The sequence below is a fragment of the Rhinoraja longicauda genome, chromosome 10 (genome assembly GCF_053455715.1).
Source record: "Rhinoraja longicauda isolate Sanriku21f chromosome 10, sRhiLon1.1, whole genome shotgun sequence".
Lineage (NCBI taxonomy): Eukaryota > Metazoa > Chordata > Chondrichthyes > Rajiformes > Arhynchobatidae > Rhinoraja > Rhinoraja longicauda.
Window position 1 is genome coordinate 6,353,282 of NC_135962.1, and position 23,120 is coordinate 6,376,401.

General features: G+C 45.1%; 1 protein-coding gene across 1 annotated transcript in view; it reads right to left on the minus strand.

Annotated features, from left to right (window-relative positions):
- slc39a9 (solute carrier family 39 member 9) overlaps positions 1–23,120 on the minus strand; it is a 45,035-nt gene that overhangs the window by 19,548 nt on the left and 2,367 nt on the right. The window contains exons 2-3 of the mRNA XM_078406147.1: positions 9,277–9,385; positions 5,223–5,411 (exon numbers count right to left, since the gene is read on the minus strand). Coding sequence (XP_078262273.1) covers positions 5,223–5,411; positions 9,277–9,385 — 298 coding nt within the window. The remainder of the gene's footprint in view (positions 1–5,222; positions 5,412–9,276; positions 9,386–23,120) is intronic.

Consider the following 23,120-nt stretch of genomic DNA (forward strand, 5'->3'; position numbering starts at 1 on the left):
CCGACACGCTGCCCGCCTGGATTAGTCCCAGCTCCCTCCTCCTCCCTGCACGCACGGCCAGTGGTAAGTGGCTTTCGCCGCCAATGGGTCCACGGAGGGGTGGGGGGGAGAGTGGGGGTGGGGGGGAGGGGAGAGCATTGGGAGGAGGAGGGGTGGGGGAAAGTGGGGGTGGGGGGCAGGGGAGTGGGGGGAAGAGAGAGTGGGGATGAGGGGGAAGGTGGAGAGTGGATGGCAGGGGAGAGTGGGGGTGGGGAAGAGGGGTGAGTGGGTGGAGGGGGTGGGGGAGGAGAGAGTGGGGGTGGTGGGGAAAGGGGGAGTTGTGGGGAAAGGTGGGGGTGGGTGAGAGTGAGAGAGGAGAGAGTGCGGGAGAGGGGGTGGGGAGGAGAGAGTGGGGGTGGGGGGAGAGTGGGGATGGGGAGGAGGGCAGGGTGGGTTGGGGAGGAGGGAAGGGTGGGGGGAGTGGGGGTGGGGGAGGAGGAGGGGTGGGGGGAAGGGGACAGTGGGGGTGGGGGGAAGAGAGTGGGGGTGGGGGGGAAGGGGGACAGTGGGGGGCAGGGGAGAGTGGGAGTGGGTAAGAGGGGAGAGTGAGGGGAGGGGGTAGGGGATGAGAGAGGGGGGGAAGGGGGTGTGGGGGGGAGTGAGAGTGGGGGAGGAGAGAGTGGGGGGAGGGGGTGGGGGAGAAGGGGGAGGGTGGGGGGGGAGAGAGTGGGGGTGGGGGTGGTTTGGAGAGTGGGGCTGGGGAGGAGGGCAGGGTGGGGTGGACAGGAAGAGTGGGGGTGGGGAGGAGGGAAGATTGGGGTGGGGGAGTGTGGGGTGCGGGCAGGGAGAGTGGGGGTGGCGGGAGGGGAGGGAGGTGGGGGCGAGTGGGGTTGGGGGAATGGGGGTGGAGGCAGGGATGGAGGGAGTGGGCAAGTAGGGGTGGGGGCAGGGTCGGGGGGATGTAGTGGGCCAGTGGGGGGAGGGGGAGGATAAGGGGGATTGAGTGGGGGGGGGGGGTTGAGGGTGCTACACCAATACAGGACAGGCTTTGGGTCCAGGGCTCAATCAGTGACACCCTCTCCTCTTCTCTGTTCCCCCTCCTCGAGGAATGGGCCCAACGGGTCCACTTGGTCTAGTCTCTCTTAAAAGTATCCCGAAGCTCGTAGATCCTGATTTTGTAATGATTAAATATCACTAAATAATATCAGTGTTTAAAGTGTTAAGCATCAGACATAATGTGTTTTCTTATATATATTCTGAAACACATGGATTCTAACTACAATCACATCTTAGGGATGGATGGCTGTCATGCCAATCCTGTTTATTAATAAGTAATCAATTTTGTTACTAAGGCTTCCATTTTTGTTTCTATTGCCCCGTCCAATACCACCATAGGCTAATACTCTTTGTTTTGTTCAAGGCTCCTTCTCACCAACTACTTTTTAAAAATCCACGCTACTGGCTTCCTGTTACATTTTAATATACTCTTTTTATCAGTGCTGTCTCTACAGAGTTTTTATGTTCTCCCTGTAACCGCTGGGGTTTCTCAGGGCGCTCCAGTTTCCTCTCAAAGTGTACGGCGGCATGTAGATCAGCCACAGAAAAGAGCAGAGGAATGGCACATGAAGTTTAATCCAAGCAAGTGTGAGGTTGCACTTTGGGAGGTCAAATGAAAGGGGAAATATACAGTTAATGGCAAGACCCTTGACTGCATGGATGTTTAGAGAGATCCTGGGGTAAACGTCCATTAATCCATGAAAGGTGGAGATGTATGTGGAGAGAGAATGGTAAAGAAAGCATTTGGCAGCTTGGCTTCATCGGCCAGTGGTGAAAGTATAAGAGTCACGTTGCAACTGATTAGGCCGCTTTTGGAGTACCGCATGGAGCTCTGGTCACCCCATTACACAAAGGATGTGGAAGCTTTGAAGAGAGTGCAGAAGAGATTAAATGCTGCCTGGATTAGAGGGTATTATCTATAAGGAGAGGTTGAACAAACTTGGATTGTTTTCTCTGGAGCATTGGACCTGATAGAAGTATATAAAATTGTAAGAGGTAGAGACAAGGTAGAGTCAGGATAGAAATGTCAACGACTAGAATGCATTGCTTTGAGGCGAATGGGACAAGTTTTTCTAAACAGAATGGTGGGTCTTGTAAAGAGCTGCCAGGAGTAGTAGTGGAGGCAGATACGATAGTGCCATTTAACAGACGTTTTGATATCATATCATATCATATCATATATCTACAGCCGGAAACAGGCCTTTTCGGCCCTCCAAGTCCGTGCCGCCCAGTGATCCCCGTACATTAACACTATCCTACACCCACTAGGGACAATTTTTACATTTACCCAGCCAATTAACCCACATACCTGTACGTCTTTGGAGTGTGGGAGGAAACCGAAGATCTCGGAGAAAACCCACGCAGGTCACGGGGAGAACGTACAAACTCCTTACAGTGCAGCACCCGTAGTCAGGATCGAACCTGTGTCTCCGGCGCTGCATTCGCTGTAAAGCAGCAACTCTACCGCTGCGCTACCGTGCCGCCCTATGCATGTGGATGTGCAAAGAATGGAGAGATTTGGTCCGTGTGCAAAGGTTAGTTAGTTTAACTCGGCATCATGGTAGGCTGTTCCTGTACTGTATTCCTGTGCTGTGACCATGGGCAAGTGGAAGAGAACAAGTTGCAGGGCAACAGGGAAACAAGAGGAATGGTTCAGCTCTGCTGGAAGCCAGCATGGGCTTGATGGGCCAAACTGCCTCATTCTATGCCATACATAGATCTTGGATCATTGGATCGTTTTCCTAGCACTCTTGAGGAGATGCATTCAAAATAGGAACTCTAATTGTGACTTCAAGGTGTACCTATCCTCAATCGCATCGCTTATCACTCTCTCTATTTGATGTCCTCTTGTTCCACAATACTTAGTTGACTCAAGAAAACCACGTTCTCAATAACCGGGATGGAAATGTCAAGGACTCGAGGCCGTAGTTTTATGGTGGGAGCGGCAAAGCTTATAGATGTACAGGGCAAGTTTTTGTTTACGCACACACAGAATGGTGGGTGGCTGGAATACGCTGCCGGGACGATAGTGGAGGCAGATATGATAGTGGCATTTAAGAGGCTTTTAAACAGTCGCATGGATAAGCAAGGAATGGAATAATATGGCTCACGTGCAGGCAGAGGATATTAGTTTAACATGGCATCATGTTCAACACAGACATTGCGAGGAAGGGCCTGCTCCCGTTCTATACTTTTCTATATTTTATGTTAACCAAGGTAGCAGTGTCCATGACCAAAATACAAGGTCTCCCCCTCTCTCGACCCCAGATTCCATTACCTGCATAACTAGCCACCAGCAATGTCTGAACCCCAACCAAGCCCAAGGATTATGATTGCTTCCTGGATCAAAATGCCCCTGCCTGATACCCAACAATAATTGCACTTCAGACTCAACTGAAGAAATGAAATCAAACTCTTTAAGTTGCCAACACTTACAGTAAATATGGGGTAATGCTCTCCACAATCTTCCAAATGCTAAAGTTTCAACACACCTTCAAAACACTGCTCTCTCCATCCAATTTAGTTTATTTAAATCTTTTGTACTTGATGCATTTGGTTGATGACAATATTTAGCTGTATAATTAATTTAATTTACATTGTTGCAGATAGATTGCATTAAATTCTGTATGTTACTTATCCAATTTCCTCTAAGTCTCAGCGATGTTTCTCCTGTGCTGCTCTTGACTATTCAGACTCTCTGGTCTCATGTCTCATGTCTCATCCCCAAGCTCTGGATTCCCAGTCTATTCAATGGGGGGGGGGGGGGGCAACTTGCCAAGTTTATAGACAATAGACAATAGGTGCAGGAGTAGGCCATTAGACCCTTCGAGCCAGCCATTCAATGTGATCATGGCTGATCATTCTCAATCAGTACCCCGTTCCTGCCTTCTCCCCATACCCCCTGACTCCACTATCCTTAAGAGCTCTATCTAGCTCACTCTTGAATGCATTCAGAGAACTGGCCTCTACTGCCTTCTGAGGCAGAGAATTCCACAGATTTACAACTCTCTGACTGAAAAAGTTTTTCCTCATCTCCATTCTAAATGGCCTACCCCTTATTCTTAAACTGTGGCCCCTGGTTCTGGACTCCCCCAACATTGGGAACATGTTTCCTGCCTCTAACGTGTCCAACCCCTTAATAATCTTATATGTTTCGATAAGATCTCCTCTCATCCTTCTAAATTCCAGTGTATACAAGCCTAACCGCTCCAGTCTTTCAACATATGATAGTCCCGCCATTCCGGGAATTAACCTAGTAAACCGACGCTGCACGCCCTCAATAGCAAGAATATCCTTCCTCAAATTTGGAGACCAAAACTGCACACAGTAGTCCAGGTGCGGTCTCACTAGGGCCCTGTCCAACTGCAGAAGGACCTCTTTACTCCTATACTCAACTCCTCTTGTTATGAAGGCCAACATTCCATTGGCTTCCTTCACTGCCTGCTGTACCTACATGCTTCCTTTCAGTGACTGATGCACTAGGACACCCAGATCTCGTTGTACATCCCCTTTTCCTAACTTGACACCATACAGATAATAATCTGCCTTCCTATTCTTACCACCAAAGTGGATAACTTCACACTTATCCACATTAAACTGCATCTGCCATGCATCCGCCCACTCACACAACCTGTCCAAGTCACCCTGCAACCTCATAGAATCTTCCTCACAGTTCACACTGCCACCCAACTTTGTATCATCTGCAAATTTGCTAATGGTACTTTTAATCCCGTCATCCAAGTAATTTGTTTACATATTTCAGTTTGTAGGTGACATGAAACTCAAATGCAGTTAAAAGGTCAAGATGACAAACCAGTAAAATGGGAAGATTAATGAGATGAGATGCCTTCCACACATTCCAAAACTTCTCATTCTCAACCTTTAGCTGTCGGTGAACATGGACCATAACAAAACTTTAAATGTCACCACTGGACCAGCTAAGATTTAAAGCCTTAGCCCAGTGCTTCTTTTTCAAGACAACATTTTCTTTACACTTTTGGGTGATCTCACCAGTCTAAACCCAAAGCTTTGAACCCTCAAGGAGCAACTCAGAGGGAGAAACGCTACTTGATGACAAGTCAGTTAAGATGAAGATATCATACATAAGCAAATCACATTAACACTTTACACCTTCGTTTGCCGCACACAAACGTTCAAAGCAGACAAAGATTTTAAGTACTTCTTACCATCACTGGAGTGCATATGAGAACTCCCTATCTGATCCACAATGAGCATAAACACAAATCCAAGGACCAGCGAAATACCAATGTATGCGTGCAGCGCAATGTGCTCGTGATCATGCTTAGCCTCCTCCAACTGTCCCGTCTTTAAAGCATCGTCCACTTTCCCCACTTCATCTACCTGGAGGTGTTTATCTAGAGAGTAAAGTAAATAGATTAAATTAGCTTCACCTCCCAAGGTGGAGTCGGCAAAGTTTGATAGTCCCCTCTCTTCTGCTTAAAGCCGAATATTAAAATCTTCCAAGAAGGTGAGGATCTCAAGAGTCATTTCGTAAATCAAAATGTTTTACATATTTTCATAATTTTCCAAGAATCACTCAGCACAGCAAATTTACTGAACCACACCAATCATTCTGGTAGTTTGCTATACACAATAATCTAATGCAGCACAGGTAACAGCAATCAAAAAGATCCTTCTGTTGTCTTCTATTGGAGACAAACAAAGCATGGCACAATGTATAAAATCATGAGAGGAATAGATCGGGTAGATGCACAGAATCTCTTGCCCAGAGAAGGTGAATCAAGGACAAGGGGACATAAGTTTAAGGTGAATGGGAAAAGGTTTAATAAGAATCTGAGGGGTAACTTTTTCACACAAAGGGTGGTGGGTGTACGGAACAAGCCGCCAGAGGAGGTAGTTGAGGCTGGGACTATCCCAACATTTAAGAAACAGACAGGAACATGGATAGGACAGGTTTGGAGGGATATGGACCAAACATGGGCAGGTGGGACTAGTGTAGCTGGGACATGTTGGCCGGTGTGGGCAAGTTGGGCCGAAGGGCCTGTTTCCACACTGTATCACTCCATGACTCTATTAGTTCAGTTATTCGATCAGATCCCAAGGCAGCCCCTCCCTCCAATAGAGGGAGATACAAAGAACTGTTGATGCTGGAATCTAGAGCAGGGCGGAAGGTTAGAGTCTGAAGAAGAGTTTCAACTCGAAATGTTGCCTATCCATGGGTGGCCGAGCAGTAGAGTTGCTGTATTACCGTGCCAGAGACCCGGGTTTGATCCTGATTACAGGTGCTGTCTGTATGGAATTTGCATGTCCTCCCCATCTCAAAGATCTTCGGCTTCCACCCACACTCCGAAAATGTACAGGTTTGTAGGTTAATTGGCTTGATATAAAATCTAAATTGTCCCTAGTGTGTGTAGGAGTGTTAGTGTGCGGGGATCGCTGGTCGGTGCGGACTCGGTGTGCTGAAGGGCCTGTTTTCGTGCTGTATTTCTAAACTAAACTGAAAACACTCCCTCCACAGCAGAAAGATCAGGAGAATGAGACAAAGGACATAAATGAAGTGTGGGTTAGGGGGGAGTGGGAAGGAGGTGTAGTTGAGATAGATATAGAAATTAATTGCAATGGTTATTGTTTGGCCTCTGATCCATAGCCCATGACTGAAAAATCAAGATGAAGGGATATGGATGTACCAGGTGAATATGGAACAGAATATAAATTGGCAGTAAAGGTAATGGAATTTTTGATTACATCAAAGTTCAGGAACTAGCACCATGTAAATTGTCAAAATGTAAAGTGTTAACAGAATTATGTTTGTGCCCTGGCCAAATTACCCTCTCACTCAATCAATCTACTTCATCTGTACTTGCAAAGATGAGTAGTACAGCCAATACAAAAATAAAACGTCACCCATTCCTTCTCTCCAGAGATGCTGCCTGTCCCGCAGAGTTACTCCAGCATTTTGTGTCTACCTTCGAATAGAAGGTAATTGATGTTCTTGACTCTTATACTCATTCCCATCTGATGAAGGCAGGTATACCACTCAATCTACTTGCAGCATACTCTGGACGTACCACACATCCCCCTGTACATTGAGGATCCTGCCATTAACTGCACTGTTTCCCTTTACATTCGACCTCCCAAAGTGCAACATCTCACACTTGTTGCATGGAATTCCATCTCACATTTCCCCCACCCATATCTGTAAGTGATCCATATTCCACTGTATCCTTCGACAGCCTTCCACACAGTCCACAAGGCCACTAATTTGTGTGGCGTCTGCACACTTACTAACTAACCCATCAGCATTTATGTCCAAATCATTTGTATTTATCACAAACAGTGGCCCCAACACAGATCCACTAGTCCTAGACCTCCAGCCAGAATAGCACCATTCCACCACTACCGTCTATATTCTATGGGTAAGCCAGTTTTAAATCCAAACTACCAAGTCACTATGGGTCCCATGCATTTTTATTCTTCAGGGCAAGCCCACCACGAGGGAGTTTATCAAAAGCCTTACTAAAATTCATGCAGACAACATCCACTGCCTTATCACCTTCATAAGTGTGAGGTTATCCACTTTGGTGGTAAGAATAGGAAGGCAGAGTATTATCTGAATGGTGCCAAGTTAGGAAAAGGGGACGTACAACGAGATCTGGGTGTCCTAGTGCATCAGTCACTGAAAGGAAACATGCAGGTACAGCAGGCAGTGAAGAAAGCCAATGGAATGTTGGCCTTCATAACAAGAGGAGTTGAGTATAGGAGCAAAGAGGTCCTTCTGCAGTTGTACAGGGCCCTAGTGAGACTGCACCTGGAGTACTGTGTGCAGTTTTGGTCTCCAAATTTGAGGAAGGATATTCTTGCTATTGAGGGCGTGCAGCGTAGGTTTACTAGGTCAATTCCCGGAATGGCGGGACTGTCATATGTTGAAAGACTGGAGCGACTAGGCTTGTATACACTGGAATTTAGAAGGATGAGAGGGGATCTTATCGAAACGTATGATTATTAAGGGGTTGGACAGATTAGAGGCAGGAAACATGTTCCCAATGTTGGGGGAGTCCAGAACAAGGGGCCACAGTTTAAGAATAAGGGGTAGGCCATTTAGAACGAAGATGAGGAAAAACCTTTTCAGTCAGAGAGTTGTGAATCTGTGGAATTCTCTGCCTCAGAAGGCAGTGGTGGGCAATTCTCTGAATGCATTCAAGAGAGAGCTAGATAGAGCTCTTAAAGGTAGCGGAGTCAGGGGGCATGGGGAGAAGGCAGGAACGGGGTACTGAGAATGATCAGCCATGATCACATTGAATGGCGGTGCTGGCTCGAAGGGTCGAATGGCCAACTCCTGCACCTATTTTCTATGTTTCTATCATCTCCTCAAACAAAATTCAATTGTTTGAAAGACATGACCTACCTGAGACAGAGTCATGCTTGACTGTCCCCAATTACCCCATTCTCCTCTAAATGCAAGTTAATCCTATCCATATTTACCTCTGTCTGATTTTCCGCAGACAACATTTGGGGATAATTGCCTAATGGGCTGGCTTATTTGTCTTTTGCGAGTACATATTGAAACTTAGAAGTAAAGGATGAGCCGACATTTGTTCTGCATTAACCCTCGACTCGCCGCATACTTCAGCAGAGCACTAGAGCCAGGGACCAGAACAACGTTGCATGAAGGCCCCTAGCTTTACATTGGCCTGGGATGGTTTACATAGCACAAACCTATTCACTGAAGAGAGTTGGTGGACTCGAGTAAAAAGTGCTGGAAAGTGGGTGCTTTGATTTTTTGATTACGTTCCAATATTTATGTGTTTTTAAGTAGACCTATTATTCTTTCCTCTATTCTTTTTACTTATGTCAAACTATAAAAGTCAGAGACATTTAAAAATCAGTTGAAAGACTTTTGGCAACAAGAACACAGAAACAAAAAAAAAGGCAAATGTGTTCGGGAATGACGGCTGAAGTCGAGTTGCCTCGTGACCCACACCACTTCACAGGAGGAGCGTTGGACAAGGAGGGAACAACTTGGTTAACCCTACATCCACAAGAGATTAAAGCAAGCAGGGTGCAGCCTCGATCTAGTGCAATCCTGACCAATACCCATGACCGTTTAACCTAAACCTTTAACTATATTCTGGATTTTAATGGATCATATCACAAATACATTTAATAATCTTTAGTAAGCTTCATAGGCCATCCAATTATCTTCATCCTGAGCCATTCCATACTTTCAAAGTAACATTGGGTTCAAAATCTAAAACTTACCATGCAGAGCTTCTTCATAGAGGGCATGAACCCCCTCTGGAATGATGACTGCTAAGGCAGTGCCACATAGAAGCCCAGCACCAAGAACTGTCACCACCTTCAACCTTTCCTGGAGAAACACAAGCGAAACATTTCACTTTTTTGGGCCTTTGAAAACCACAAGGATGGAATTTCTGAAAAAGAGCTAGCAGCAAATGGAATTATTTCCTTACATCATTTCAACACATAATCAATGCTCTATTAAATGTTACTCTCAGCTTTCAAGATGTCATGTTAAGCATTTTATATTTTTATAACGTTGTGGAATAGAAATCTTCCAAACTCTCTTTTGCAGCAACCATGAGCTTTCAGCTCCTGTCATTCACCGAGATCATTGCTGATCCAACTCCATACAGTGCCCTCCATAACGTTTGGGACAAAGACCCATAATTTATTTATTTGCGTCTGTACTCCACAATTTGAGATTTGTAATAGAAAAAAAATCACATGTGGTTAAAGTGCACATTGTCAGCTTTTAATAAAGGCCATTTTTATACATTTTGGTTTCACCCTGTAGAAAATACAGCTGTGTTTATACATAGTCCCCCCATTTCAGGGCACCATAATGTTTGGGACACAGCAATGTCATGTAAATGAAAGTAGTCATGTTTAGTCATTTGTTGTATATCCTTTGCATGCAATGACTGCTTGAAGTCTGCGATTCATGGACATCACCAGTTGCTGGGTGTCTTCCCTGGTGATGTTCTGCCAGGCCTGTATTGCAGCCATCTTTAGCTGATGCTTGTTTTGGCGGCTAGTCTCCTTCAGTTTTCTCTTCAGCATTTAAAATGCATGCTCAATTGGGTTCAGATCGGGTGATTGACTGGGCCATTCAAGATTTGACCATTTTTTAGCTTTGAAAAACTCCTTTGTTGCTTTAGCAGTATGTTTGGGATCATTGTCTTGCTGTAGAATGAGTTTTGAGGCATTTGTTTGAACTTGAGCAGATAGGATGTGTCTATACACTTCAGAGTTCATTATGCTACTACCATCAGCAGTTGTATCTTCAATGAAGTGAGCCAGTACCTTCAGCAGCCATACATGCCCAGGCCATAACACTCCCACCACCATGTTTCACAGATGAGGTGGTATGCTTTGGATCTTGGGCAGTTCCTTCTCTCCCCAATACTTTGCTCTTGCCATCACTCTGATATAAGTTAATCTTCGTCTCATCTATCCACAAGACCTTTTCCCAGAACTGTGGTTGCTCTTTTAAGTATTTCTTGACAAACTGTAACCCGGCCATCCTATTTCTGCAGCTAATCAGTGGTTTGGATCTTGCAGTGTAACCTCTGTATTTCTGTTCATGAAGTCTTCTGCGGACAGTGGTCATTAACAAATCCACACCTGACTCCTGAAGAATGTTTCTGATCTGTCGGACAGGTGTTTGGGGATTTTTCTTTATTATAGAGAGAATTCTTCTGCCATCAGCTGTGGAGGTCTTCCTTGGCCTGCTAGTCCCTTTGCGATTAGTAAGCTCACCAGTGCTCTCTTTTTTCTTAATGATGTTCCAAACAGTTGATATTGGTTAGCCTAAGGTTTGGCTGATATCTGGCTTATTTGACTTTCATTGGCACAACTTTGGTCCTCATGTTGATAAACAGCAATAAAAGTTTCCAAAGGTGATGGAAAGGCTGGAGGAAAGACGAGGTGCTGAGAGCTCTCTTATACCTGCATTAAGGAGGCAATTAAAAATGCCTGTGAAGCCATGTGTCCCAAACATTATGGAGCCCTGAAATGGGGGGACTATGCAAAAACACAGCTGTAATTTCTACATGGCGAAACCAAAATGTATAAATATACCCTTTAATAAAATCTGACAATGTGCACTTTAACCACATGTGATTTATTTAATTGCAAATCTCAAATTGTGGAGTACAGAGTAAAAAAAAAAAATTATGGGTCTTTGTCCCAACCATTATGGAGGACACTGTATACCGGACTTTTGCCGGATATTGCTTAAATTATTGGCTTAATAAAAATGGATTTTAAGTTAATAAATAACTTAGCTGTTTGAGTAGGTCATTGTAAACTTCAATCCTGAAGGACTATCAATATATTTCAGCTCCAACTTGTAAGTTTTCCAAACTACTGATCATCTTTCTTTTCCAAACTATTGAGCTCTTTATATAGCCTCTAAATTTCTTCAATAGAGTCACAGCTTGTATGGCCTCACCTTTAATCTCAAGATCGAAGTCCACGTATTATGCTGTAAAAGCCTGTTGGACTCCTTCCCAAGGCACTATGCCCAGAGCTACTCTCAACCCTGAAGGTTTGTCTAATCAATGATTTGTTTTCCCTTAACTCCATGTCAGCATTCCACTAATTTATGATCGTTATCTGTACCTGCCCATGACATTTCAATCAAAAAGCAAAACCAAACTTGTAAATGCTGAAAATCTGAAGTAAAAACATGAAATGCTGAAAATACTCAGCCAGCCATGTAACCTCTGTGGAGAACAAAACAGGGTTCACGCTACAGGTTGACAATAGACAATAGACAATAGGTGCAGGAGGAGGCCATTCGGCCCTTCGAGCCAGCACCGCCATTCAATGTGATCATGGCTGATCATTCTCAATCAGTACCCCGTTCCTGCCTTCTCCCCATACCCCCTGACTCCTCTATCCTTAAGAGCTCTATCCAGCTCTGTCTTGAATGCATTCAGAGAATTGGCCTCCACTGCCTTCTGAGGCAGAGAATTCCACAGATTCACAACTCTCTGACTGAAAAAGTTTTTCCTCATCTCCGTTCTAAATGGCCTACCCCTTATTCTTAAACTGTGGCCCCTTGTTCTGGACTCCCCCAACATTGGGAACATGTTTCCTGCCTCTAACGTCTCCAACCCCTTAATAATCTTATGCGTTTCGATAAGATCTCCTCTCATCCTTCTAAATTCCAGTATATACAAGCCTAGTCGCTCCAGTCTTTCAACATATGATAGTCCCGCCATTCCGGGAATTAACCTAGTAAACCTACGCTGCACGCCCTCAATAGCAAGAATATCCTTCCTCAAATTTGGAGACCAAAACTGCACACAGTACTCTAGGTGCGGTCTCACTAGGGCCCTGTACAACTGCAGAAGGACCTCTTTGCTCCTATACTCAACTCCTCTTGTTATGAAGGCCAACATTCCATTGTCTTTCTTCACTGCCTGCTGTACCTGCATGGTTCCTTTCAGTGACTGATGCACTAGGACACTCAGATCTCGTTGTACGTCCCCTGAAGGCTTTTCATCTGTTCTGAGTCCTCAGCTCTTAGAATAACCTTATTTCTATTGCCCGTGGAAGTGCATCAACCGACATGCCGCCATCTGAAGGTCCAGGCGAAGATGGTCCAGATGATGGTACGAGGAATGTGTCTGAGAGTTGATGTTTGGCCTCTGCGGGACAGAGGGCAGTTCACCTGATGACAACAGTACCCCCACCAACTCTGCCTGCAGCTTTGATAATAAAACTGAATTGGTTTCCAATCAGTGTTCTGCACATTCAAAAGAGGGCAGATCAATGGGCGTGACCGGAGTAGAAAACGCAAGGCGGTCACTGTCACAGACTGATCAGTCAGAAGAAGGGTCTCGACCTGAAACGTCACCGATTCCTTCTCTCCTGAGATGCTGCCTGACCCGCTGAGTTAATCCAGCATTTTGTGTCTACCTTCAATTTGAACCAGCATCTGCAGTTATTTTCCTATGGATTTAGTTTAGCTTAGTTTAGTTTAGAGATACAGCGCGGAAACAGGCCCCTCAGCCTACCGAGTCTGTGCTGACCAGCGATCCCCGCACATTAACACTGTCATACACACACTAGGGACAATTTACACTTATACCAAGCCAATGAACCTACAAACCTGTACGTCTTTGGAGTGTGGGAGGAAACCAAAGATCTCGGAGAAAACCCACGCAGGTCACGGGGAGAACGCACAAACTCTGTACAGACAGCACCCATAGTTAGGATCGAACCCGGGTCTCCGGCGCTGCGAGCACTAAGGTGGCAACTCTACCACTGCGCCACCATGCTGCCCTCATAGGACAGGTTTGGAGGGATATGGGCCAAGCACAGACAAGTGGGACTAGTGTAGCTGGGATATTGTTGGCCGGAGTGGGCGAGATGGGCCGATTGGCCTTTTTCCACACTGTATCACTCTAGGACTGAACCATCCTACCGGAACGAGAGCAGCCCTGAACTGCTATCTACCTCAATGGAGACCCTCTGACTACCTTTGATCGGACTTTACTGGCTTCATCTTGCACTAAATGTTATTCACGTTATTCCCTTTATCATGTATCTGTACACTGTGAATGGCTTGATTGGGATCATGTATTGCCTTTCTGCTGACTGGTTAGCGCACAACAAAAGCTTTTCATTATACCTCAGTACAAATTACAATAAACTCAACGAACCTGTGTGAGGTGCGATTGTTTCACTAAGCATGGCTTCCTGTGCTCCTGAAGTCAGGTAAGAACCCCACCCCAAGAGCTAGCTTTGCCTTGCCACCAGCGTATCTAATTGGCCATTCTAGAAAAACGACATCACTTGAACAACATGGATTCCAGCAAACTATTAAATTATTCAAAACAAAGATGGCTTTGGGAAAAAATGATTATGTAATTTTTAATCAACCTCTAGTGGCATACAATATTGTCAATTATTGCTTGGGAACATCTACAATACAATCAGTCGATCAATATGACCCCCAAATTTAAAGAAAATTGCTTCCTTCTCAAGGTCTCAAGGTCAGTTTATTGTCACGTGTACCAATTAAGGTAGAGTGAAATTCGAATTACCATACCGCCATACTAAAAAAAAAAGCAACAAGACACACAACTACATAAAGATTAACAAACATCCACCTCAGCGGATTCCCCACATTCCTCACTGTGATGGAAGGCAATAAAGTTTAAACTTCTTCCTCTTTATTCTCCCACCGTCGGGGCAGTTGAACCATCCGCAGTCGGGGCGGTCGAAGCTCCTGCAGCTTGGAGCTCCCGAAGTTGGTTTCTGACCAAAGACTGCGAGCTCCACGATGTTAAAGTCCTCAGGCTCCCGCAATTGGAGCTCAGAGGTCGATCCCTGGTAAAGGGATCGCGGGCTCCACGATGGCAAGTCCGCAGGCACTCGCGGTGGAGCTCCCGAAGTCGGTCTCCAGCAAAGGCCACCAACTTCTCAATGTTAGGCCACAGTGCAGACGGAGATACAATACGGGGGGAAAAAAAAAGAAAAAGAGAGAAAAAAAGAAAAAGAAAAAAACGCAACTCAGTCACGGTAAGAGATTAGAAAAAGTTTTCCCCAACCCCCACATAAAACAAGCTAAAGAACACTAAAACATACATTTAACACATGCAAACAAACAAAAGAAGGAAGGGACATACAGACTGTTGGCGAGGCAGCCATTGCTGGCTACCTTCGCATCGAACAGCAAGAAATACCCATCATCTGGCTTTGTAATCCAACTACCTGTCCCACAGATGTGCAATGGCACTACAGCTCATTCACATTTAGGCAGTAAATGTTCCCAGACGGAACAAGGAGAGTTCTCTTGGTCCTCACCTTTCACCCCAGTGGCCTCTGCAAACAACATATCATCCTCTGACATTTCCATCACCTCCAACATGACTCCCACCACCAATCACATCTTCCCATCTCCACAACTTTCCGACTTCCGCAGAGGCCGCTCCCTCCGCAACTTCTTGGCTCACTCATCCATTCTGATCCAAAGCACCCCCTCCCCAGGTACGTTCCCCTGCAACCTTAGATGCGTAGGAAGGAAGTGCAGATGCTGGTCTAAACGGAAGATTGGGAACAGCTCTGCCCAGGACAGGATGGCCCTGCAGAGAGTAGTGCGTTCGGCAGAACGCACCATGGGAACTACACTCATCCCCCTGCAGGACCTATACATCAGGAGGTGCAGATCCAGAGCAAGTAAGATCATGAGGGACCCCTGCCACCCCAGTAACGGACTGTTCCAGATGCTACGATCAGGCAAACGCCTCCGCTGTCACGCTGTGAAAACGGAGAGGATGAGACGGAGCTTCTTCCCACAGGCCATCAGGACTGTCAACTTTTATAACCCCAGAGACTAAATTTTTGTCGACACTAATAGTAACTTATTAACTTTATTTATATGCTGTAACTGTAATTCTTTTTGTGCACAACCCGCAGGCATTGCCACTTTCATTTCACTGCACATCGTGTATGTGTATGTGACAAATAAATTTGACTTGACTTGAAGATGGACTCCCCTGACAAGTCTGAAGAAGGGTCTCGACCTGAAACGTCACCAATTCCTTCCCCCCAGAGACGCTGCCTGTCCCGCTGAGTTACTCCAGCTTTTTGTGTCTACCTTAGGAGATGCAACAGCTCCCTCACATCCATCCAGGACCCGAGCAGTTCTTCCAAGTCTTCTTCTTCTTTCGTGCCCATCATCCATGTTTCAAATGTTGACATCGCTGCCATCGTCCGTCCTGAAAAGGACGCAGGCTTCCGGCGACAATCAGTGGGAGCCATCACTTGTTGCAACAGATGTTGGTGGTAGCAGAATTAGCTCAGGACACTTCCACTTTCCAGCCCCGCGACGTGGACACTTCTGTTATGGGGCCAGTTCCTCCAAGTGAGGCAGAGGTTCAAATGCTCCTCCTCTAACCCAATCGACTACATTGTGTTTCCTACAGTGCTTCCTCTGGCTTCATAATTCACATCCCTTCTATCTTTATCTCACATCTTTTTTCCTTTCATTTCTGACCTTTGACCAACCATCACAAAACCTCCTCACTTATATCCACCTATCACTCGCCAGGCTTTGTTCCGCCCCCTCCTCTCTTCCAGCTTTCTCCCCTTTTCCAGCTTTATCCCCTCAATACCACATCAGACTGGAAAATTCATCACTTCACCTGTCCATACTCTCCAAGGATGCTGCCTTGGTTAATCCAGCACTGTGTTTTTTTTGATCGGCAGGAAATAATTACCACTAGTTTGAAGCCTGAGATAGTGTATGGTCAGTTAGTCAGCGGATAGTGTATTTTATAGAACAGACGGTGCCTTGGGAGAACTTAGTAGATGTTTATGAAAGAAAAAAGCTTAGATTTGTAGAGTTGGCAGCAGAAGTTGAGCAGTGAAGATGGAGAGCAAGAGTACGTCCGGTAGAGGTGGGTTGGAGAGGTTTCACAGCATGATCGACCATGTCGCTATTTGGAGAGTTAGGAATTTGTGGACAAAGTTTGCGTTAGGCCATTAAGCAGATGTTAGAGGCAGCAGAGCAAGGTAGTAGGTGGATTTGGTGGAGAAGAAATAGTGTCAGTTGGGGGCAGAAAGAAAACGTATGACATGCAGTATGTGCATCTCTTTGTAGTTGTAGTCGGTGTAAGTGTATCCTGCTCTCATTCAAGGGTGATGTTTGTGGTGTTACAAGTTTAATGATCGGCTAGGATTAGTGGAAGGTAGGATTTGTTAAAGAGTGAGCTAATTGGCTGTAGTTTTATTGAATAGAAGATTCAGGTAGCATAGGTGGTGAGAGCAGGTATTGAGGGGGTTGTTCTGGCACACCAGAACCAACTGTTAAGCCTTCCCGAGGTGTCTTGGGCCTAACTCCACAAAGCACCAGTGAAGGGAGGTGCCCACTTCATAACCCCAATACTTGCATCTATATATTCTTTTTTTTAAAGAGCTAGTTAATATGTAGGTTGCTGTCTTTTGCATACAGTTATTTATTCAGGCATGTGAGTGAGGTAAAAAAAGAGGAAAAGGGCCGAGCACTTGTGTGAGGTGTACCGCAAAAAAAGGAAAATTTACACCCAAAGTTACCAGTTTCAAGCCTCTTTTAGTGCACTTCAACGTAATAACGGACATTACTAAATAATGTGAATATGTCACTGTACACTAATAACATTTTATTATTTTAATTAATTTAGTTCTATAATCTTGCACTTAAATTTAATATTTACTCATTACGGTTCCACCACTGATTTTCTGGCACTCTTGGTTCCAGAGCTTTGCTGGTTTATCCAGCCGGCCAAGGAAGTCGGCTATGGGGATAGATATGGTGGTTCCAGCTGGGCTGGAGTTCCAGAGCCCCAGCCACAGGTTGCAAATTCAACCCACCGATCGGCCGTGGAAGTCCCGATGAGGTCGAGATTCGCTTGCCCAGCCTAGGTGCCACATTTTCGGAGAGACTTCCAGGGTGCACGCGGGGGATTTCACACGGAACCCCGAGCGACCTCTAGCTGAACCCTAGTGTTCATTACAAGTCTATACATGGTATATTTTCTTTTTTTTCCGATTTCTCCATTGGTAAACGCGATTTTGGCAGTGAAAAACATGGAAATCATGCAAAAAGCGCGGAAAATTGATTTTAAAATCACGGAAGTCCGCGGAAACGCAGAAAATTCACATGCCTGTTTATTGTCCTCAGCATGAGTTGGTGTATTCAGTTAGAGTTAGATAATACTTTGGCTTTGGGCTTGGTTTTCTTAGTTGAGTGTTTATCGTGGAGTTGTAGCACATACTTAGTGTTTTCATTGTAATTTAAACACAGAAATAAACTGCAAATGATGGAGCTGAGATAAACCCAGCAGTATTGCTTGTTTACTCTCTTCACAGATGCTGCCTGACCAGCAGGCCATTTGCAATGTTCACTTTTTTTGTCAGGTTTCCAGCATTCCTTCTGTTCTGAATGCCACAACTCCAGCATTGTTTTACACTCTCTTGCGACCTCATTCATTTCTTACGTACATCCCACAGCTCAGCTATAGTTAACAAGTCCTCACACACTCAGCAAACAGCACTACCATTTGGAGGACACTTGAAGCTGCAGATGTTGGAATCCCGAGCAAAAAAACACAAGGCTGGAGGAACTAAGTGGGTCAGACAGCATCTGTGGAGGGAAGGGACAGACAACTTTTGGGGCCGGGACCCTTCTACAGACCTTCTGAAAAGTGGTCCCGACCAAAAACACCATCTGTCCATCCACTCCACAGATGCTGCCTGGCCCATTGTTCTTGCAGCCTTTTATTTTCTGCACTGCAGTAAACCCCTTTACAACAGATTTTGTTTAGCCAATGCCATCCCGGCATGTATGGTCTCCCCATCCCTGGCTTCCAACGCCGCACCCAGCTCGCAAGCCCTTCTTCACCCATCCCCTGGACCGGTTGGTGCGAATTTTGTTGCGGCTCACATTGTAGCCCCTGGGGTCAGCGCTTTCTTCAGGCCGCTGCCGCAAGAGGGATACACTCGGTCACAGGAGGGCACCCTCTCCTCTCGCCAGTTGCTGATTCTTCCGGCCCATCGGCCGTCACGTTGTCCGCTCCTTTGCCATCTTGTCCTCCTCCTTCTCCCACTGCTCTGTCCACTCTGCCTCTACTTACCCTCTCCACCACCACCATTGTCTCCTCCTCCTCCAGAGTCGATGCCATACTCCACCTTAGAGGGTGTCAGCGGCTGCGAGGGTGGGGGGAAGAGGGGTGGCAGCCTGTGGCCCAGCATTGGCCTGGCGCATCATGTCATTGGCAGCGGACTGAAGGGGGAGCTGACAGCTGGGAGCCGCATCGGCCAGACAGTAGGGTTGCTGATAGCAAGGAGCCTGCTGGTGCAGACCTGCGGCATTGGCCTGCAGTTTTAAGGCGAAATAATACAAAGTGCTGGACTAACTCAGCAGACTGAATCAGCCTGAAGAAGGGCCCCGACCACCTCTCCATATTCACCAGAGATGCTGCGCGACCTACTGATTTACTCCACCACTGCATCCTTTGGTGTATTAACCATCATCTGCAGCTTTGTTTCAACTACATACAATGATAATACCCTACTTGGTCATAGTGGACAATTGGCAATAACGGATATCACTCCCCCCCCCCCCCCCCCCCCCCCCGCCTCCTTCCCCAATTGTCCGTTATAACAAGGGAGACTGCATTACAGTTTGTATCATCTAATGTTTATGGATCTCCACCCAATCACAGATATTCCTTTATTCTCTTCACATCTTCCTTTTCTCTGTAATTTAAAACATATTCTAGCATTTCCTAGTTCTGAAACATTTTCCCTATTTCTCTCCAGATGCCACTGACCTGCAGACCTTTTCCAGCATTGTGTGCTTCATATCATTGCCGTACCACTGGAGGTCATGTCCTCAACTGCTAAGGTTACAAGTCATGGAATTCCTTTTCTATAACTCTCGATGCATAACATTCTTGCCCTCCTAACCACTCCTTTGAGATCTAGATCTAGTGTACGTGGCTTACTGTTAAATTTTACTTGTAATAATTTTATGAAGAGATATGGGGCATATTAAGGATATCAACTGTGCAAACTGTCAAATCATTTTAGAGTAAAAATTATCCCCTTAGAAGAGTGAATCTGCATCTCGTAGACGAACAAAACATATTTAACTTGATTCATGTGCAGAGTTAGAAACAATCGTTAATGTTTATAAATCCATGAAATTGCTGGCACAATATACTTTTTCCAGCAGACAATGCAGCATTGTTAGTAAAACTATGCAAAATAGTTGAGATGCCTTTAATAGCCCAGTGTGGATCTTATGTAGGAAAATAACTGCAGATGCTGATACAAATCGAAGGTATCACAAAAAGCTGGAGTAACTCAGCGGGTCAGGCAGCATCTCAGGAGAGAAGGAATGGGTGACGTTTCAGGTCGAGACCCTTCTTCAGTGTGGATCTTATGATGAGTGTTCATCGCAATGGAACAAGAACTGGGCAGAATTCTCTCTCTTATTCATAAATACTGTTGTTCTGTACAATTCTGTTATAATTGTTTAAAGCATCAAATTCTTTCAGAAATGTCACTACAAAGGGTGAATTTCGATTTTTGTGCAAAATACCGAGCAGATTGAATTAAAAATTCACGCATGTAACAAAACAAACCTTTCAATCTCAAATGGCTGCATTTTGTACTTGTCAATTTAAAATTTGATGCAAACTCTTCCAATCATTGATTCAACAGATTCATTGCAAACAGCCATAACATCCAGGAAGATTAAACATTTGACCACAAAGATGTTCAGAGCTAGCCATTCTCAGCCGACTCAACATTAAGTGCCTAGAAAATGCAGTTTCAAAGACTCCCACTTTTGATTACAATAGATACTTGTATGAATGAATGACCACTGAATGAAGATCATCCCACTTGGCTATGAAGCCTACATTGTCAAGTGTTCTAGCACATGCCCTCTCGGTGGAAAGACTACAGATTTAATTTCCAAAATTAAAGATAATCAATATCTCCAGAAGGGCGTCACGGTGGCACAGCGGTAGAGTTGCTGCCTTACAGTGCTGGTCACCCGGGTTTGATCCCGACTACAAGCGCTGTCTGTAAGGAGTTTGTACGTTCCCCCCGTAACCACGTGGGTTTTCTCTGAGATCTTCGGTTTCCTCCCACAGTCCAAAGATGTACAGGTTTGTAGGTAAATTGGCTTGGTATAATTGTAAATTGTCCCTAGTGTGTGTAGGATAGTGTTAATGTGTGGGGATCACTGGTCGGCGCAGACTCGGTGAACCTGTTCCTGCACTGTATCTCTAAACTAAAACTGTCACTGCTTTCAAGAGAGTTAGAATGCCATACCATACACATACAGCCGGAAACAGGCCTTTTCGGCCCACCAAGTCCGTGCCGCCCAGCGATCCCCGTAGATTAACACTATCCTACACACACTAGGGACAATTTTTACATTTACCCAGCCAATTAACCTACATACCTGTACGTCTTTGGAGTGTGGGAGGAAACCGAAGATCTCGGAGAAAACCCACGCAGGTCACGGGGAGAACGTACAAACTCCTTACAGTGCAGCACCCGTAGTCAGGATCGAACCTGAGTCTCCGGCGCTGCATTCGCTGTAAAGCAGCAACTCTACCGCTGCGCCACCGTGCCGAAGCAAAGAGTGCCATGGTTTTGTTTTAAATATTAAGTTGGCGCCTTACCCAAGAAGTGTGGTATGAATAACTTACAAAATTTAAGAGGCCTTCATAGAGAAAATCAACACCATTTAACTTCAGGTTAGATATGGGATCGTAATTAACTTTTTTTAAGCCATTCACTTGTGGTTCATAGAAAGCATTCCTTTCGCTAAATTTGGCTGTGGGTTTAAAAAAAAAAAGCAAAGATCTGAGCAAAGATCCAAGCTGATGGTCCAAGAAGACTACTGCACTGTGACATAGTGACAATTCCTTCCACCTCCACTCAGCAAGCACCACAGTAAACGCATCTCTTATAAAACAGCAGGATTGTAGATCTATAGATGTCTACATATACTGTATACATCTACAACAATATCCCACATCAGTAATGCTTGCTACTGGAAACCCTAACATATCAAACATATTTAGAGCATGGGGAAGGCCATCCAGCCCATTGTGTACATGCTAGCCACCACAAAAAGCTAAGCAAACTAATTCTAACGCCTACTCTTTCACACAGCGTTCCAGACTCCCATCCTTTTCTAGGTAAACAAAAATTCCCTCAACTTCCCTCCGAGCCCTCGAGCGATTAACTTAAAGTTAGAAAGATAAAAATGAAGCAAATACAGGAAATCTGGAATATAGGTAGAAAATGCTGGAAAAGCTCAGCAGGTCAGGCAGCGACGTGACAGGCACATACATCATGGGGTGAAGGATCTGGAGCTGTAGATGGAGAAACATTAATGCTTCACGCGAGAGGGACCTTTTATCAAAAATAAGAAAGGACTTTTTATTTCAGATTTCAAATGGCTGCAGTTTTTTTTAAAAATTGTATAGTGGCCACAACTGTATGAATGTTGCTTTTTCTGCAAGATAAAATATTGTATATTACATGTTCAACTCCTTGGTATTAGGGTATCATGGAATAGGAGAATGCATTAGCTACTCCCAGGTTAAGCCCAAAGCTTTACATTCATCATAATGAAAAAAAGTAGATCTACAGGAGCTCTCCCACAAATGCTAATGTCACCGCATTGTGAAAGAAACAGGATCTCGACGTGCATGATCATTAGGTTTTGATAGATGGAGCACAATGGTGATAGCTCCAATCCAGCTGATTTTAGTGAGGCGTATACAGCCAAAGTTCTCAAAGTCTGTTTCATTGCCAAAGATTCACAATGCTATTAATACATCTGCATTAAGGTAATATATTAAATGCAAGCAAAAATCTAAACACAAAGGGGAGAGAGAGCAGGATTGATCATGATTTCGATGTCAGAAGCAACAGTGGGAATTTTTGACAGGGAGGTGGAAGTGTGATATAATGCTGGTAGTTTTTTTTCTGGGACAGAGAGTAGGCGGGAGACGGAAAAGCCAGTATAAGCAGTGGGCAATATCTTTAAAACCATCCTGACTCCTCGAGTCAAAAATGGTAAAGATGTACAAGGAGAGTGTGGCAAAGGGTCCAGGGAGAGGTGATCGGAGGTACAGAGCTGAATTTTAAAAGAATGGGAGGTGAGGGTGGATTGGGGCCAGCACAAGAGTTGAGAAAGACAAGGTGGCTGCAAGAGGAGGACATTTTGTTCTGAACATTACTCTTGACTGGCAAATCTTTTAGTCCAAGCATTGCAAAGAACTGGCAGTTAATGAAGCACATATCCGAGGTCAAGCAGATTTTGATCAGCAGAGAATGGAATGAATGATAACACTAGCTTGGTACTGCACGTAGCCTTGAAGAAACCTTATCCCAGATGATTTGCAGGTAGGTGCACTCTGTCGCTCCATCTCCACTTTCATGACTTTCACCTTGTACAAAGAATAATCCTGTTCTGAAGAACTTGATTGACTAGTTAAAAGCATTTAAAAATAGATTTGCATCTCTGACAGAAATCTCAAAAATGTTTTCTT